This window comes from Oxyura jamaicensis, chromosome 2 (genome assembly GCF_011077185.1).
Source record: "Oxyura jamaicensis isolate SHBP4307 breed ruddy duck chromosome 2, BPBGC_Ojam_1.0, whole genome shotgun sequence".
NCBI lineage: Eukaryota > Metazoa > Chordata > Aves > Anseriformes > Anatidae > Oxyura > Oxyura jamaicensis.
In genome coordinates this window covers 111,343,996-111,362,453 of record NC_048894.1, presented here as the reverse complement: position 1 = coordinate 111,362,453, position 18,458 = coordinate 111,343,996, and the positions used below count along the sequence as shown (strand labels likewise).

Below are 18,458 nucleotides of genomic sequence, written 5' to 3'. Positions count from 1 at the left end.
ATGGACCGCTTTGCCTGCAGCAGGTAACCAGTCATTTTGTCAAAATTATTATTATTTTTTTCCTATAGGGAAGGATGAAAATAATTTTATATGAAGCTACAACACCACCATGCAAGTCATTGCAAGACATCTCAGTACCTCCAGCCCAGATCCAGTGTTTGATGAATCCAATGGCCTTTTCTTCCTCGGTCCAATGGCTGCCAAAGCTGTGAGGTTGGCTTCTCTTTGTTGCATTTGTGCTAACTCCAACTGTTGCATCTAGTTTAAAAAGAAAACACCTACATTAATGACAATGCACAGTACCCTAAAGGGCTTGTTCTCTTTATCACAGCTTTAGACAGTTCAGTAATGCTTAATGCATTAACATATTTAACAGCATTTTTTCCTGTCTTTCTGGACACTGTTGATAGATTCCAATAACAAGTTGCTCGTAGAGCCTTGAAATGTTAACAGACCTACAGGAAATGCTGCATAAATAACACTTTTTATAGAGGTTGCATTGTGGTATCAACACACTCTCAACTGGTCCTCATTGCTGGTTCTTTAGCACAAAAGCCATTTCTGATGAATAGAAAATATTTCATCAGAACTGGTTTATTTATTAAAAAGTTGAAATCGCCGAGCTCTGCGAACCAGTCATATTCTTAATTCACAATGTCAATTCACAACTGTACAAAAGCAAGACACACTCAGCTTCTTCAAACTGTTTTACCTGAACCCCAAACTCAATATTACCATTTTGAAAACATATATGCAACCGAAGAGGATACTGTCAAGTTCACTGATGTTTTCCCCCACCTATCCCAAAGCATATTTGAATATTCAAACGTATCTGAGGCAAGTTAGGGATGCATTGCATATGCTTATTTTCACTCACCTCTAAAAACCCTCAACACAAAGGTAACCTCTTTGAGAGGCAGAGAACCTTTGCCTGGGTTAGGTATACTTAGCGTGGGATTATTTACTTATTTGTTTAAAACCTGATCAATTAGCCAACAAATCTCAACAGTATTTTAATGAACCTCAAGTAGCAAGACAAGACTTCCCTTTCTTGTCAATGTTTGGGGATAGGAAATAGCCTCTAGAATGGAGAAGGAAGGAGAGAAATCCATAGTGAAGAGCAAAAAATAAAAGGCTTATGTCTGCATTTTGAGGTACATACTATTTCACTCTATTCAATAACTACAGATGCCAGCTGCTCTGCAGGCAAACCTGCTGACAGAATTACTAGCCCGGGCTGTCCTCTTGCTAACACGGCTACACTGCCTTCAGATCCTTCAGCTGCCCAGCTGTGAGCACAGGTGGAGGGAAGCACTCCCTCTGTGCAAAAGGAAGCTTTTCTGTTTTGTCAGGCTGGGTTTGTCCTTCAGCACAAACCTCTGGGTTTGACGTTAGTCCTTGGATGATCTGACACACAACTACGTCAGCTCCTTAGCCAATGCTCTCCCCACTGTCAGAACTTACTAAATCAGTTTGGACCGGAGCTCTCTGCATGCATGTGCGTGCATGTGTTTTTAGAATAGAACATACAGTCACATCATGGTAGCAAGTTATCGAATTCTCCTCCCTTCCTCCCCCCCCGACATTAAAAAAAATTAATTGCAATTCCTCATGCAGTCAGTACAGATACTTCACTTACTAAGCCTGCACTGCACTATGTCTTTGCTTGCTTTTCAGCTGTCAGAGATCCTGCTTGAAGAAAAATTCAGCTTGTAAGAAGACCTGAGCTTGTAGCACCTACACTGCACATCTTCTCTCCTTGCTATTACTACTAAAATAAGAATCCACAATAAAGAAGTCCTGTTGTTTGTTGGGGAGGAAGTTATCGTTGTTTTTTGTTTTGTTTTGTTTTTTTGTAAATTTACTAATTTTAGTTGTGCTACCATTTTACTTCAGATAGATAGACTCATTCTTCAACCACATTGACAGCTTCCCATTGGGAACAGCATTAGCTCAGCTATTTAAACAAACAAACAAAAAATTCTTTCAGTGCAAGATCCCTAAACGGACATCCTTCCACCTAAGATTCCAATATATGATTTTTCAACAGAAACTGTAGAACGCAAGACTTTGATATACATACATTATGAGTAGTTGTTTTTTTCTTTTCTGAGGATCACACAAATCATTTGGTTACAAAAACAACACTACTTACAAGTCAGCTTTGATCACACTACGGAGGCTTTTGCTTAGAGAAATGTAGCAGTGATCCTGCAACACTAGGCACCATCATTCACCTACTGTACACACTACTCTTGCTATATACAAATATATAAACTGTTTGTTTTAAGTTTATTGCATAACTATAAATGCAATAAATATACAGCATATTTATTATATTACAGCATATTTATTATATTCAGGAACACATTGCAACCGGTGTTGGAGGGAAACAACTAAAAATCAACTCTGGGAGCCGATTCAATTCCAAGCTTCAAGAAAAGGCTCCAGTGGAAAAGAAAACCAAGGGGGAAAGATGACCCACTTTACTTTTAAGAATCAGTGCATTTGAAGGACTTTAAAATGACTGAACTTAAACAAAACAAAGCAAAAGCTTTTTATTAGCCCAAGCCTGTGCTTCCATCCTTGGGAGAGGCATTAGCACGCATATCATAGAACCACAGAATCGCCTAAGTCAGAAGGGACCCAACAAGGACATCAAGTCCAACTCTTGACTCCACACAGGACCACCCCAAGAGCATTGGTTGAAGACCAGGTACTGCCCAGGCATGCGCACTCTTGCCCTGCACGATTCCAGCTGAGAAAGCACGCAGTCAACATGGACTCCTTGAGGGGGCAAGTGCTGCTGGTGGAGAGCAGTGCTGAAAGAAAATCCAGCCCCACAAAGGACAGGATGATGCTGGCTAGGAGGTATTAAAAAGATTCATTTTCTAGCAGAATTGATGCATCTTTGACCACATGATTCCCAAAATAATACTGGAAACAGACATCATAGCTATAGCTACTACTCTTCCCAGTAAGTCTTCCACCTGGTAAACAGTTTTTGTTTGTTTGTTTTTCCAAATCAGTCAGAATCTGACCAAGGCTTCAGAAGAAAAGAAAAAAAAAATCAGTCTTGTTGCATTCTAGACATCTCAGGGATTTTCTGAGAATATAGTTAAGACAAATGAATTTAAACACTCAATCTCCATAATGGACTCAACAGATCCCCATTAAGACACATGGGCAGTCATCCAAATTACACTGCTGAAGCCAGCAAAATCATTTTTTCAACAAGTTTTGTTCCATTAAAAAGCATGGCATGAAGTGTCCAAACATCAGGTGAGCAGTTAAAGCAGAGAGGATAAGAAGAAGATAACATCAAGGGACACCTGGGGGATACTGGCTGGCTCGCTACAGTTGGATTTTCCTAAACAAGATTAGGGAAGAGTAAAAGGCAACTACATTGAGTCAAATCGGTTTTTAACAGGTATTTCTGTAGCACACAAGTCAGGGCAGAAAGATCACTGCAACAAGTGAAAGACATTCAAAGTAGCATATAAGCTGCACTGAAATATGAAGCAGAGAAGTTGTATCAAGCATTGTTTCCCTTCTGGGGGCTGCTTTTTTTAATATCAGTATCTGACTGAAAAAGGATATAAATAGGAACTACCACTCTCAGGTATGTACCTTGAAACAGATATATTTTTTTTCCCTTCAAGATAGAAGTATTTAATGGCAATTCAAGGGGAGCAGGGCAAACCTGTCACACACTGACCCACAAACTAGCCTGTTTCCCTCTTCATCTCCTGACAGATGCTGTTGTTCCACCACGACAGAAGCCAAATGCATGTCCTGCCCCAAATTCATTCCTTGGGAACCGCACGAAGAGCAGACAGGCTACAGGCAAGAGGCAGGTGAATGCTCCTGCTCTTGCTCCCCCTTTCTGATTTTTACATACACAAAGAATCACAGTACAAAGAGTTCTAAAAACCTGTGTATAAAGATCAAATTGCTATGAAAACGTCTCAGAACTTGTAAAATAGTCTTTGTTGCTGCTGGCCTTTTTAATAATAAAAATAGGGTTTAAAGTCTGGTCTTGCAGCAAGCAGGAATCTCTAGGGTGACACAATAACCATTTTAGTTAATCTGACCTGCAGCATAAATCAAGGAGTAAGGTATGCTTGAAAGTCCTCCCTTATAGTGAAATGGCATTTGCAGCATGGCTGTAATCACACAAAATGAAAGGTTTTAAAATTGACCTCTCTGTTCTTCACTCAATCCTCTGCTGAGAAAAACATTGCCTTTCCTGCTCACAGAAATTGCATCTCACTTTCGATGCCTCGTGTTCCACGTTTCAGAAGATACGCATAATCTATTTTTACTATTACATCAATGGCATTTTTGGTGGCATTTTAATATTACAAATTAAATTTCAAGTTGCATAAGAAAACAAGCGCTTCGGCTATGAGATGTTGAGACTTTTTAAAGCGATACTGCACGTTGTTTTTAAGCTTTCTCAGGTAGGAAGTACACGATACGTGATTGATTGTTCACGTAATCAGAGCTCCAATAATTGAAGCCATGCAAATTTAGCAAGCTCTTCCCTAAACTCTGCAAGGAAGAATCCCTTAAACACAACAGAAGAAGGGAAGAAGTATGTTCTACTAAAAATAAAGTCAACTCATTCACACTAACTAGTCCATGAAGTGTATAGCAGCAGGTGACTAATATCACGTCGGAGAAAAGAGGTAAGAAAAGCCCTCGTGTTTAGGCACAAATACACAAAGCAGAACAGGATTGGCATAATTTTTCACAGAAGACGAAGTGCATGAAACCTTTACACTCTAGATCTTCAAAAACAGTTTTACTGGGAAAGGTTTTTTTTAAAGCTAGAGAGAAGAAATTAAGCATCACTATTAGTGAGGGTTCATGGATCAATAACATGTCTGAGGTTAAAGAAAAACCAAATAGATGGCACTTGTCCAGCACGATGCTGGCAGATGAGATGCAGCTCAGGAAGTACATACTGCTGCCCACATCTGCAGGAGTTCTAACACACAAAGTACCAGGAAAAGCCTCGAGAAATATTTCTTTCATTCATGTACTTCTCAGATTTAAGTGCTAGGAAGTTTTGTCTAGGAAAAAGAAGTGGTCTTAGCAATGCAATAAATCAATAGAGCTGTACGGATGGAAATGAGCTCCCAAGAAATGCTTGTAAGACAGACAGAAAGTTAAATACCACAGTTGTGGATTTGGGTATAAATTACATAAAGGAAGAGACAAAAAAAAAGCATACATACATGATTCTGGGTTTAATATCAAGAAAAGAAAGTGGGGACTGGGAAGTCTCCACACGTGATATTGTAGGCTGACAGAGTATGGGACAGATTAAATAAAATATTTAAAGTAACAGAAGAACTGGCAGGAAAGGAAAGCAGGGAAGGCTGAAGACAAGTTAATGTATGCCTAAGGGTTATGTGTGCTATCCAGCAATAAGTACATCAGGAGTAATAAAAGCACTAAAGTAGATGAACAAGAATTTGTATAAGACTTGCAGGGGGAATAAAGCAAGAACTGTAGGCATACAAAAGAGGTAGAAGCCCCCAATTCTTCCAGCTTCCACAATAAAGAAATAAAAAAAAAAGTTTGTGAATATTAAAATATTACAGATAAATCAGCGTACCTGTCACCAAATGTCAACATTTCCTTTTTACCAGCTTCATCCATGAAAAGGGAACCTGATCGTGGGTATTTACTACAGCCCTTTATTATATGTTTTAAAAGGTAACTTAACATTTAGTTCTTAAAAGTGGGGTCACTTAGAGCACTGAGTTCTCTCTCTTCTGTTTATCCGTTCTCTTTTCCAAACATCTTTTTCAACTGAGTTTCACTGCATCCTCCATCTAATGTTCTGAGTTTTTCCTGCTGTTTGTTCTCAGTTGCTTCTCCCCTTCGTTGTCTTCTGAAGAAAGCACTCCGATTTTCTGCATTCCCTTTAAGCATTTTAATGGAACTTGTGATGAAAATGAAAAATAAACCATAAAAATCTGTTTTCGATTCTGAGCCTCGCACACTGGTTCTCATAAAGCTCAACAAGCACCACTGCCTCCAGCCTCTACCTTTTCCATAGGAAATTTTCTGCCCTACAGGTTGAGTGCTGCTGCATCGCGGAGTTCTCATATGGGGGGCATTCTCCGAGGAAAACTGACATTTGAAGGCTGCATATTTAAACACTTACCATCCTCTCCTCGTGCCTATAATGCAATTTCTCTTCTTGCAATTGCTTCCTTTCAAACTGTTTTAATTAGCCATACGATTAGTTTCCAGTGACTTTTCCCGCTGTTGTAATTTAGATTTAAAACTGGAAAGGCGGCATAGCACGCGCTGAGCTGAAACGTGGCCTAACTTACAGAGCTGGACACAACACTGTAGCTTTACTCCAGGTTAATATTCCCCACAGATGTTTCAGAGGCAAAACAGGCCATACAGTGGCTGTCCCCCCCAGAACCAGGTGCCTTATCTATTTATAACTAAAGGCTATAATAAAATGTTTTGGAGAAAATGGAAAATTTTACCAGCACAGACATGCAGCACTCTACCTCCATCAACTGATACTTGACATTTTCTAGTATATAAATAGCTAGGTAGCCACAAAACTTAAGAAAAAAATCCAGGGTGCAGCAACTTTGTGACTCCTAGTTTTGCCCGTTCTTGTAAGGATTTCCCAGGTTTGGAGCACGTATTTCCTTTTACCAACTTTTTAACAATTACATATACATTTTTGTGTTCTCTAGATCAACTACAGCATGCTTTAGCCTGTGCAGTCCCTTCAGCTTGCCTTACTTAGAGGCTCAGGGAAGTTCCTGGTGGTCTAATGTCCAGCATCAAGATCTCTTTATGCATGTTTTCAGGCACAGCCTAGGCTACTTTTGTCATGAAGCCAAGAAAAAGGCTACAGCACCACATCAAAGCAATATATGCAGTAGTTTTCATCATTTCAGATGCTATCGTTTTTGAGAAAACTGCTCCATTACTGTCAGCAGACCTGCATTATCACAATAGGACTGTGTCCTAGTCTTCTCTGGAGATATTCAAGGCCCATCTGGACGCCTACCTGGGCAGCCTGCTCTAAGGAGCCCGCTTTGGCAGGGGGTTGGACCCGATGATCTTTCGAGGTCCCTTCCAACCCCTACAGTTCTGTGATTCTGTGTCCAGCCCTTGCAAGACATTACTTTAAAACAAAGCACAGCTCTCGCAAACCCACGATATCTTGAATGATTTTCAGCTGCTGTAGTACTGTGTTCTCCCATTCTCAGGGTCTCAAAACCAGAGAGTGCCTAAGACATCTTCCATGCGCGGGATTCTCCGTCTCAGCACGCACTCCACCCAACGCTTCTCGGTACAGAACTCTGGCTCTCCATTATCATGTTTTTGCCATGTTTTTAGCGATAACCCTTCTGTTAGTGTTTCTAATCCAAGGCCATACACTTTCAGCTGGTTACACGTCCATTACAGAGGAACTGCCAAAAGGCTATTTGAAAACCAAAGAACACACTTAGTGGAGTGTTGGGGAGCTTTTGTTTTTCCAAGATAAAGATAGTTGCTATCATTTCCCAGCCAGATGGATTTAAAACATTATTTTCGTGGTACCCCAACTGCTTCTTCAAAATACCAAGATGAAGGCCACATAAATAGGGATTTGCTTCACTTTTCATTTCATTTAATAATCTAACATTTTACAGATTTCCATTCTTAACATTCTGGAAGGCTCATAACACACTGATTCTTAGATCGTAGCCCTTTCTTATTTGTAGGACTACTCTGCAGAGTAACAAAATGTATGCCTGATGTTCAATGATTATCTTTTTTTTTTCAAATCATGCAGCAGCAGGTGAGAAACACTACAGAAAAACAAAGGTGATATAAATCAGTTAATTGAGCAGAAGCTCACAGAATGTCACTGAAGGGTCATAAGAAGTCCATGGATTGTGATGAGAACTTATTTACTTTTTTGGCAGGTTCACAAGGGAGTTTCCTTTTTCCCTGCCACAAGAGTGGTCTTACAGAATTTGAACCATTAGGTTCAGAAGACTAAATACAGAAGCAGAAGAAGTGGGAGCAGGAAAGGAACTAATTCAACAGCTTGAAAATTGAGGGCTGGGGATGATAGGGAGAATCAGGTTACAGTTGCTTGTTATCCAGGAGCGCATGGGGAAAAAAGGGAAAGTTAGGATGGACACGTGTTTACTTTGGTGTTTACTGAGAAGTTTAGTTTTCTATTAGAACAAAACAGTTTTCATCCCAATCAGTTGATAATAAAGGAATTGAATTTTCTCAACATCTCATCTGCTGTCATCTTGTGACATCCACGTCAAAATCATAACAATAAAATGGCAAGTGTGTCCAACTTGCAGGAACAAGGGACTAAGAAGACCTGTGCAATTGTTAGTGACCTGCCAGAACAGAAAGGGAGCAGGCAGGTTTGCTGCCTATCATCAGGTACTGCAAATGCTCCTTCCCCTGCTTCAAGATGTGGCTGCTCAACTTTTTCCACTGATAAAGGCTGCAAGGTGCATCAATGTAAGAGTAGAGGTGAAGGCAGCTGTTAGGGAATAAGCCAAGGATACTATTAGTAAGTACAATACCTGTTTGCCTGCTCAACCCCACAGACACAATCTGAAAGGTACAAAATACCAGAGTTTCCTTAAATATACAGCACACTTGCATACTGCCATTTTTACAGGTCTTCTCTGATGCACTGCTCACATTGCACGCTTGCTTGTTTGATAGCACCCTGCACCTATTCAATTTAAGTAAGCTCCTTTCAGCGAAGAAAGGAGTCTAGTGATAAGCTACAAATTTATTATATCAGCTTAACATTTGTTTATAACTAGAAGTATAGCTGAAAGTAGAGCAGGACATAGCAGAAATCATCTAAGAAAATAAATTTTAAAAGGACAAGCATCAGGGACAGCAGAGCAAGGACTGTATCCTCTTAGTTTGAAGTGGCAGATAAGGCTGAATGAAAAGCAGGGGCAATTTACCCAGGCTTTGGGAATGCTGCTACACAAAGAGCTGGCCTGTGAGGTGAGCAAGGACAAAATTCTTGAGTGGATAAAGGAGCAGCTTCGGGCAAGCCCAGCAGCTGTCTCAGAAGGAATGTGCACTTTCCGTAGGTATTGGAATTTGCTGAAACAGGTGAAAGGGGGAAGTAAGTACAGACTTAATTCACAGCACGCTACAGAGACTAAGAATATAGGGAAAACTGACTTATCACAGGGGAAGTACGAGATAATAGGTCACGTGAAAAGGGACAAAAAGGTCACAGCAATCACGTACAGCCTGTTGGATAGAAGAATCCACTGCCATGTCTCTGGATGCACTTCCAGCACTTTCAAGAAGTTGCCTATGGCTACTGGCTGACAGCACATCCTGGAAGTATTCATTATAATGATGTACTCCTTGCGTTCTGGGAAACATTGCTTGAGAACACGCTCAGGATGTCCAGTGCCATTACCCCACACCCTCTCCCTCCTCCCAGCAGGTTACCATTAACATAGAGAAGAGAGCTTTGATGAAGAAAGACCCAAATTCGATCTTTAGGAACTACAAGGGGACAATCAGATTAGGCTTTCCAGTGGATACTTGACCAGAATGGCCGGGAAGAGATCCATTTCCAGGTGACAGAGGCATCAAAATTCCCATTTTCTTTTTTTTTTTTTTTAGGAGCAGACTACACTCACACCTTGACCAATAAGACAGACAACGGTGAGCCTTTTCAGGCGTTCATCCCAGTATGCACTGCACTTCTGAGTTTCCTGTTTCAGTCTCAGCAAACTTGTTTTTATTTTGTTCTTATTCCAGTTCTACTCATGCTTGCATTTTTTATGCGAATGTGAGCTGACCATTTACCTACAAACCATCAAGGACGTGTCAAGACTGACCAGCTGCATTTGGGCTCACTGTTAACTCAACCCTGAAACAGACGGAAGGAAGCACTCATGGCACAGAAGGTGGGTGTCCTGCACAGGAAATCTGTTGAGATTCTGGCTGCGTCGTGGTCAGGAAAGAAGAGGATACAGCAATACCAACACAAAGATCGGCATTGTCCAAAGAGAAACATCGGCCTCCTTCTCTTTTGATGAAGCAGTTGGAGATGATCACTCTGTGAGCAGCACAGCATAGACAAAAATGCAGGGCAAATGTGATGAAAGCTGCATTGACCAGGCACAAGATAAGGTGTATGAAAGGATGCAAACTTGAGAACTTAAAACAACTCTGGGCACTAAACTCAAGCAGCCTTCGCCATGCTCTTGGCTCCTTCTTTGTTTACCTGTAAGCCACTTTTAAAGAGGGATCTCATTAGCAGCACAAATCAGTCCAAAACTAAACCAAAACGCACACCTACTTTTCTTCTACTCTTAATATCCATGCCAGAGAACATTTTTCAAGACCCTATCCATTGCTGTTCAGAGGAAAACAGAAAAGAAACTGCACAAACGAATGGCTTAAATGCAGATTTGCAGTGTTTTATTAAAAAGAAAAAGCCTCTAGAAACTGTCAGGTGATGCAGAGGTAAAGCCACCTACAAGACAAGACAAATCAGCGTTTACCCACTGATTGTTGATCCTGGTGGCACTCGAGGCAAACTGGAAAGGGCTTTAAGGCAACTTCTGTACTCACAGATTGGAAGCATGAAGAGAGTTGTAAGGAGGAAAACAGAATTAAGAGAGAGATAGTAAAAGCAAATTCTTTCTTTCCTCTTATTTTACAAATTTCTTCTACTTTGGTATAAATCCAGAGCATTGATTTTAATACTATTTTACTGGATTTCCATTTGTTTTGCCTCAGCTCCTACATTAATCCAAACAATAAGGGCCTTTAAAGCATTCATAAATAACCTGCTGCTGCTGCTGGCACCTAGGAGCCAAGTGCAGCAATGTTAAGCAGCAACAAATTTCATAGTTCAAGAGGCACAGTTAAGGAAAAAGGTTGCTCAGAAAATCACTCTCATTTAGCACAAAGATCCTTAAAAATTGCATGAAATCAGTCAAGTAACTATAGAAACCAATTTCTTCAGCTCTGTATCACACGTCTCACACCTCAATTGTCTTTATTATCGTCTGCTGTCAGATCCTTAATCAGAAATGTGAACAGGCTTGATGATTTATTCAGCAGGGAAAAGAATCTGTAGGTCAAGTGAAAAATTTCACACACACATACACGCGCACACACATCTTCAACCTTAGGTACTTTCATTTCATTCTGTTCCCAGTAGCTCTGGGGGCAACTCCAGTGAGATCCAATATTAAGGCTCAATTAAAATAAGCTCCAATTAGTGGAGCTTTTTTCTCTCAGGCTAGAAAAGTCAGGAAATGGATATTGGGAAATGTAAAAAGTCAGCTACTGAGAGAAGGCTGCAGACATAAATGAACTTATTTGTTGATTTCTACAGTTGCTATGCAGAGGCCTCTGGGAGTAAAAGCTTAACCAGTCTAAGCTATAAACTAAAACCCCTGCAGCTAAACATGAACTGTGTGAAACAAGGGCTCCATTCCAGAACAGAAAACTGCTGGGCCCAGAAAATTAAAAGCCAGAGGCATTTTCCATTTAAAACTAAATCCCAGTACCGCCTCCCAGCCAAAGAATTATAAGCAGTATCAGATTTACAAAACGAACAATTACCCTGGAAAAATGTAGCCTATTGTACAGTCCCAGATGCTAAATCTCAAAGTTTCTTTCTTTTTTTTTTCTAATCCCACATTATATTCCTACCAAGTGTACTGCCGTAAGTTTACAAAGAGCCATTTCTAGACAGGACTAAAACTATGAAAATAAAACGTTAAAAAGAGAGCTCATAACTCATTGACCTCATTTGAAGCACTGCCCTTGCCTGTAGCAGTTCCTGTCCTTCCCCAAGGCCTCTGCAAATGGTATGCAACAGCAAAATAAACCCTGACCTAATTGCCAGGACAGGGCTGCCAACCTTCTCTCAACACACAAAGGCAAGCATGGTAACTTGAAAGTCCTACCTCTTTTGCTTTCTGCTTCAAACGTAGATGCTCTGGATCTTCTTTATTGGAGCGGCTCTACCAAAGGAAGAGGAAAAGGATTGAACAGAAATTACCAGCATCCAAAAACCGCTGCATCCGTTAAATATTTAATAAATGACAATTTTCTCTTGCGATTGAAAGATTTCGCTCCAGGGGTGAATGCCTCCATCCAGGCTGGCTCCCCTCCCCCCCCCCCACACAATCCCCCCTCCCTCATCTGGGCCGGCTGCCTCTGCTCTCGCCTGAAGCAAGATTAAGCTGAAAATGATGCTAACGCTGTCAGTCAGGTCCAGTCTAGGCATGATGCTGTTCATGTCAGCAGCAGACACTTACAAAGGACAGGAAGTGCAGGAAAGAAAAGGAGCCCTACTTGTGCAAGTACAGCTCGATTCTTTCGAGTCTAGATTACACTTCCACCCAAGGGGCTCCAGAATCCAGCTTGAAACAAAACAAACAAGAAAGGATCAAGTCCCATCCGATGCTGCAACAGCTACTGAGCTGTTCTTTTTTACTCTTCTGTTCTTGAGGGGAGGTAGCGAGGAGGAATACTTATTCTGTACTAGCAGTGTCTTGAGCAGGGATTCTCAGATGCAGGGGTACCAGGCTTGAAGGTAAACACACTGATCTTGCAACAGAAAAGAAATACATCTGGCAGAGCAGTGGATCTCACCAGACACCAGCCTGGACAAGTACAGTAAAACCCTATTTTCTAACAATGCCACGCACGGCAATGGAGGAAGACACAACGGTTTTGGAAGCAAAAATTGAGCTAGAAATTAAGTTTATGGCTATGTGAATACTTATTTCTATTAATTTTGACCAACAGGAATAATCTTAAAAGAAGACTGAGATCTTCCTCTACCATGTATCTAGAAGAAGTCCTGTGATCTTTAGAAGGTAAAAAGCTAAAATCATTTTCAGTACAGCCCGAGCTGTCCCAAACACTGAAGACGTTAAAGGTCTCCAATTACAAGGTTAATGGTTATTGCATCTAAAGAGGAAACTGGAGAAACCTACAGATGTTCACCAGTAGGAAGAACAACACTACTTCCTTGGAAAGCAAGAAATGATGTTCTTACCTTGGCTGCTCGTAGCAACATTTCACGTTCTTCTTCATCTTTTCTCTGCTTTTCTAGGTGATCAAGCTTTTCAAGAAATCTCAGCTGTGCTCTGGTATCACTAGATACGATGTACTTATCACTCCCCTGGAAAAAGAATTTTGTTACAGACATTCAGTTTTTTTTTTTTATATACATTAATAGTGTATAAACCGCCTGAAAAGAAGAATATTGTTTTTCCAAAGCTGAAATATGTGGGCTGTTTTAGGAAGACTTCAGGTGGCAAGTAGCCATTCACATATCTCTTCCCCACTGAAGCATGCTTCTTTGGATCCATGACTAGTAAGAGGTTATGAAACAAGTGCCATTATGAAGATCTAGTTCTACTGTCTGTGGATTATAACAACAATATTAGAATTCCAGTCTTTACTAAAGGCTATTATAAATAGCACTTTCATAAGCAGTAAACATACATACAAGACTGTCTTCTAGATGGGTTATTAGGAGGAGAAAAAGGAAGTAGGCCATCATAACCTTTCTCCTTTAGGAAAAAAGGGAAAAAAAATAAGATTCAAAATTTAAAAGTTTCTGACATTTAATCCTGATTTTGAAATAAGCCTCACCTGGCGGGGAACAGAACTAGAAATAATAAATCTTGGGGTAAGTACAGTGAGGTGATTAATTACATATGGTTTACTGTAGCTTCAGCAATACATTATTCTGCATCAGCGGAAGGAAACCACTCAAGTCAGAGTGGTTTATTTTGAAAGGTAACCTGTGCAAGTCATCTGGTTCAACACTGTTCAAAGCTGGGCCAGAGGATACTAGCAACTGGTTCCAACACTAACTAGACACGTATGCATTGAAACAAGCCTGCAGTCATTTTAGTTTAGATTTTAAAAAGCAGCAATCAGTAGTTTGTTTTTCTTATCATCATCGCCCTCTCTGGAAAGTCTGAGGGAGGTGTAATCTTAGTTTGTCTAGATCGGAACTAAGATGGCAAAAGGAAAGATCTCAAGTGTTGTCAGCTGGCAGTGAAAATCTAGCTTTTGCTGCTTCTGCTCTTCCAGACAGTCTACTGAAGCCATAAATTGGTCAAACAGCACCAGACAAAACAAGACAGGGAGCCCATTTCAGAAGAGGCACATCTGTGCCACCTATTTGAACAACTCTTTCAAATGCACATCACTCTTCTGCCTCTGTTACTTCATCAGCTTCTCTTTTCCTGAGAAGTTTACCTTTAGGCTTTTACCAGCCAAACACACTACACGTTTTCAGCAACCCTTCTTCCTTCTACACTACCCCAGTCTCACACTTCGATGAGACAACCTTGACATGCAATTATTCTGGAACAAGCACAACACGTTTTATAATCATATTTTAGGCAAGAGTATATTTTACATACATCAACTATCAATTAATTTAATTTCCAAATGCTTAGCTTTCAAGTACAGCATACTCGGACTCTTGTTCCCACACCAGTCATATACTTTTAAAAGCTGGAAGGAAAGTAAAAGTCCTGTTGTGGGGTACTGCTGTTTTCCAGGCTGAATTCTCACAACACAGCCAAAGCATGAAATCAATCCCTCCTCGTGTATGAAGTTCGGTCTTTTCAGTGAGCCACCACATTGTCACGTATCACCAATTGTGGCTCAGACCACACCATATGTTGCAACTAAGGAGACTGTGTCCTTCCCAAGAAGAGCCTGTGGTTCTGCAAAAGTCTGACAAGCCTTTTGCCCCCTCTTTTGTTACTGCTCTTGACTTTTTACTGCTCCCCACAAAACATACATTACTTCACGAGTTAGTACAATTTGTTTCGGAGCAGCAGTTTATAATCCACCACCATGCTGCAATCCTTTTAACGGGACAAAGAAGAAAGCTGTATTACCAGAAGATTATTTTTCAAAGTTTAAAAGTGCTTCTCTAGAATGCTCAGAGTTAGATAAATACATTTTTTAAAATTAAATCAAAGACCCTATGCCAATTAGCAAAGCAAGTTGCCCAAACAGAAGCACCCCAACGTTTCTTGTCCCAGACTTGTATGGCACAAGAGATAGGAGCATTCCTTAAACACTTGTTATTGAGTGGAGGTAGTGTAAGATACCTGATTTCAGGTCTCCTAAGAACATCTGCAGTTACATTTTGTCCTACCTACTCAGCTAACTTGCTCTGGGATCTTTTAGCACTGTAATTGCTCAGACAAAGTACTGTGTTGTGTGCCTGTGCATAACTCGGTACCATTATGGTGATGAGGAAGCAAGCTGTATTTCAGTTCTTGTTCACCTAACAGCTTAATTTCTTCACGTTAAGCCAGACAGACCCCAGAAACAATAGTACAATTGCCACAAAAACTGAAGTTACACAGTTAGTGATAGGTAACGCAGGTAACCCTAATATTAAGCATGATTAGATTTGTATGTGCCATAGCTGAGCTTGCATATCTGACAGTTTAGAGGTTGCTTTTACTTTAACAGAGCTAAATTTAATCTGGAGTGCACCATAAGTGAAAATTTGTCCACTACCTTGAAACAAGCTATTCCTTTCATACAATAGCACATCAGTGCATCTGTACAGTCCTATAAAATTCATTCCTCCACACCTTTTTCTTCAAGGGAAATGAACATACTTGAGACTTCTCCACAGATGCGCTCTAAAGTGCTGCCAACTTCCTACCTTAGGATTTTTACCTTAGGTTTGCACATACTTGAAACACGCAGCATTGAGGCAAAACATTCCCAGGTATGGCTTTAGTGAGAACACCTGGCAAGATTTTCAAAAAGAAGCTGTGTGCCTTGTCCATGAGTTGCAGGTTCCTTCCTAGATTGTCACGTACTTGCAAGTGAATCTGAAAACCTAAGGCATTTGCAGCTTAGCACCAAGAACTTATCGTATGCCACGGGGCACAGAAAAAAATAACAAAGATGTGGGAACTGCACTTTACTTCAGTCCACCAGGAAAGAAACTGGAGGGATCCTATACAGGACAGTTCTTCTACAAGAGCTCAACAATTTAAGTCATGCTGAAAAGCCTTGCTGAGGACAAAACATGGACGCAAGATAGTACTGAGGCTAAGCTACTACGTGAGAGCCTTCTGAGTTTTGATTTTCTACAGTCAATTCCTGATCCAAGGTACGAACAGAAGTCTCTTAACCTCTGATGAGTTACTTGATTGATGGCTTTGGGGAGGGAGTGGGCAGGAGGACAAGGGGAGGAAGAGAAGAAAGGGGAGGCTGCTGGTGTTCACATCTAGAAGCATTTTCCCCTTAGCTACCCCTTGAACCAATGGAGCTGCCACGTCATACTGCCAATACTGCGAGTACAGCGCAAGGTTGCCTTGTTTTATTGCTACTGCACACTAGGAAAACATTGCCACTGAGCCCTGTTGACAACACAGTACCAGACTCTCAAGACATGGGTTCAAGCCTCCAAACACAGGAACATACAGCAGTCGTCTCACGCTCTGCTGAACCCAACAACAACAAGAACAGTTTTTAATCACTGTACTGTGTAATTGTCATGGTTAATTCAGGTCTTGACTATCACATGATGTCACAAGTCTCCAGATTATAGGAGAGAAGCAACTGAACCAGCTAGCTGATCGTCTTCATCCTCTGTACAGGCACTGCAATTAGGAGCTGCAGCACAGACAACAGCTTACAGCAATTTGAAGGTCTGTTCCCTGCTTTGGATAGAAAGGCCATCATAATAGTTCTATCCTAATTAATATAGTAGCTTCTAATTACATACATACAGGTGTGTGCACATATATGTTTATTTATTTAGCGAAAAAGTGCAAAAGTGAAGAAGTGTACATGGCAGCGAGCTATGATACGAAGCTTTTACCCTGCCAATCTCTGAAGGGCCAGCCATCAGATGGAAGCTTCTAGGCAGCAGCTGAACAAACTGGGAAGTTTTCTGAGTAATAGCCTATGAATTACTGGCTGTTTACACCAACTTCTACCTTAACAACAGTTACCTCAGTTGCACAACACTTGTCATACTGTTATCTTTTTTTTTTGTAACAAAGACAGCCCCATGAGAAGCCTCGCAGGGCAACTAACCAATCCTCTTGGAAAGTCTCTGGATAATTCTCTGAAATACCTGAGTCCACATCACCCACCGGTACCTATTGATAGCCAAGAGGTAAAAGAGAGCATGGCAAACACTGGGGGAGATGGAATACAGGAACACACAAATACACAGTAGGGGGCTAAAAACCTTAAGTGTCCTGTTCTTGCAGGCAGGTTCCCAAAAACCTGTTGGCATACTTTGCAATATTATTCACGTGGCACTGTTGACCCATGTCATCTTCTAGGACACTCCCCTGTAGTGTAATATACCTTCATGCTGGAAGACGGTACCTGTGCCTCTCAGATTATTATGTCCAGTTCAGCCTTTACCTCTCTCTTTTTGAGGAAAGGAAAAGCAAGTAAGTGTACTGCAGCCTTACAATCTTATCTTGGCTTCTGGCAACTCAAACAGACCAAAACCTATCAGTTTTCCCATCATTTTAGTTCACTGAGGAAAATCAGCCATAGCCACATCAAGCCCACTGTCCAAGAACACCCCTTTGCCACCTTTGGTGTTTACAAGACATTAAGTCCTACCATTCCCTCAAGACTTCAGCTTCCACCTCACTTCTGTTCACAAACTTTAACAGATCTCCCACGGTGGAGACAACGCAGAACACATACAGATTTCTAAAGACTTCTCATAAAAATTGTACACTTCTGCATTTTTTTAAACTCTTCTGGCAAGGAACAGCATACTCCAGCTGCTCTAAACATAACTATAAATACTTCGAAGTTTCTAAATAGGTCCTGCTCTTTAATATTGCTTCTCCTCTGTTTAGAAGCTTATAAAAAGTGTTCTGTTCAAAAATAACTCCTACCCCATCAGTTGTTTATACTTGCTTTAATATAACTAGAGCAAAGTTCCTGTTAAACATCAAAAAAACTCAAGTTGACTCATTTATAACTTGCCTTTTTTTTCCTAATACAGTTTGATACTGGAAAAAAAGGACTCGTATGTTAATTTAGGTAGACAATAAAAAGCCTCAGTGCACTTCTTTGGCCACTATTAAGTTACTGCTTCCCATTTGTACCACACGAACATCTTAAGGAAACCCAGCTCAGTAGCACCTGATCTAATTTACACTGAGTGAAGCTAATACCACAGGGAGGGAGTTAAGTAGCGTTGGTGGGACAAAAACTCTGGAGACTATGATCAAAAGGGTCTCTGCCTTCACCGTTCACACGAAGCACTATAAAAATAAACTGCTCAATTCAGTTTCTGAAGGCCTTTAATGGAGCCAATACTGCAGTTCCACCCACAGTAAACGCATAAAACAAATACAAGCCCCTGAAACAACCCAACCACCACCAATAACTTTGTTGGTGTT

The 18,458-nt window shown here is 40.7% G+C and overlaps 1 protein-coding gene across 1 annotated transcript in view; it reads right to left on the bottom strand.

Annotated features, from left to right (window-relative positions):
• TAF4B (TATA-box binding protein associated factor 4b) overlaps positions 1 to 18,458 on the bottom strand; it is a gene marked incomplete at its 5' end in the record, with an annotated part of 70,868 nt that overhangs the window by 12,729 nt on the left and 39,681 nt on the right. Inside the window, 3 exons of the mRNA XM_035317212.1 lie at positions 139 to 258; positions 11,976 to 12,032; positions 13,076 to 13,201. Of these exons, the coding sequence (XP_035173103.1) occupies positions 139 to 258; positions 11,976 to 12,032; positions 13,076 to 13,201 (303 nt within the window). The remainder of the gene's footprint in view (positions 1 to 138; positions 259 to 11,975; positions 12,033 to 13,075; positions 13,202 to 18,458) is intronic.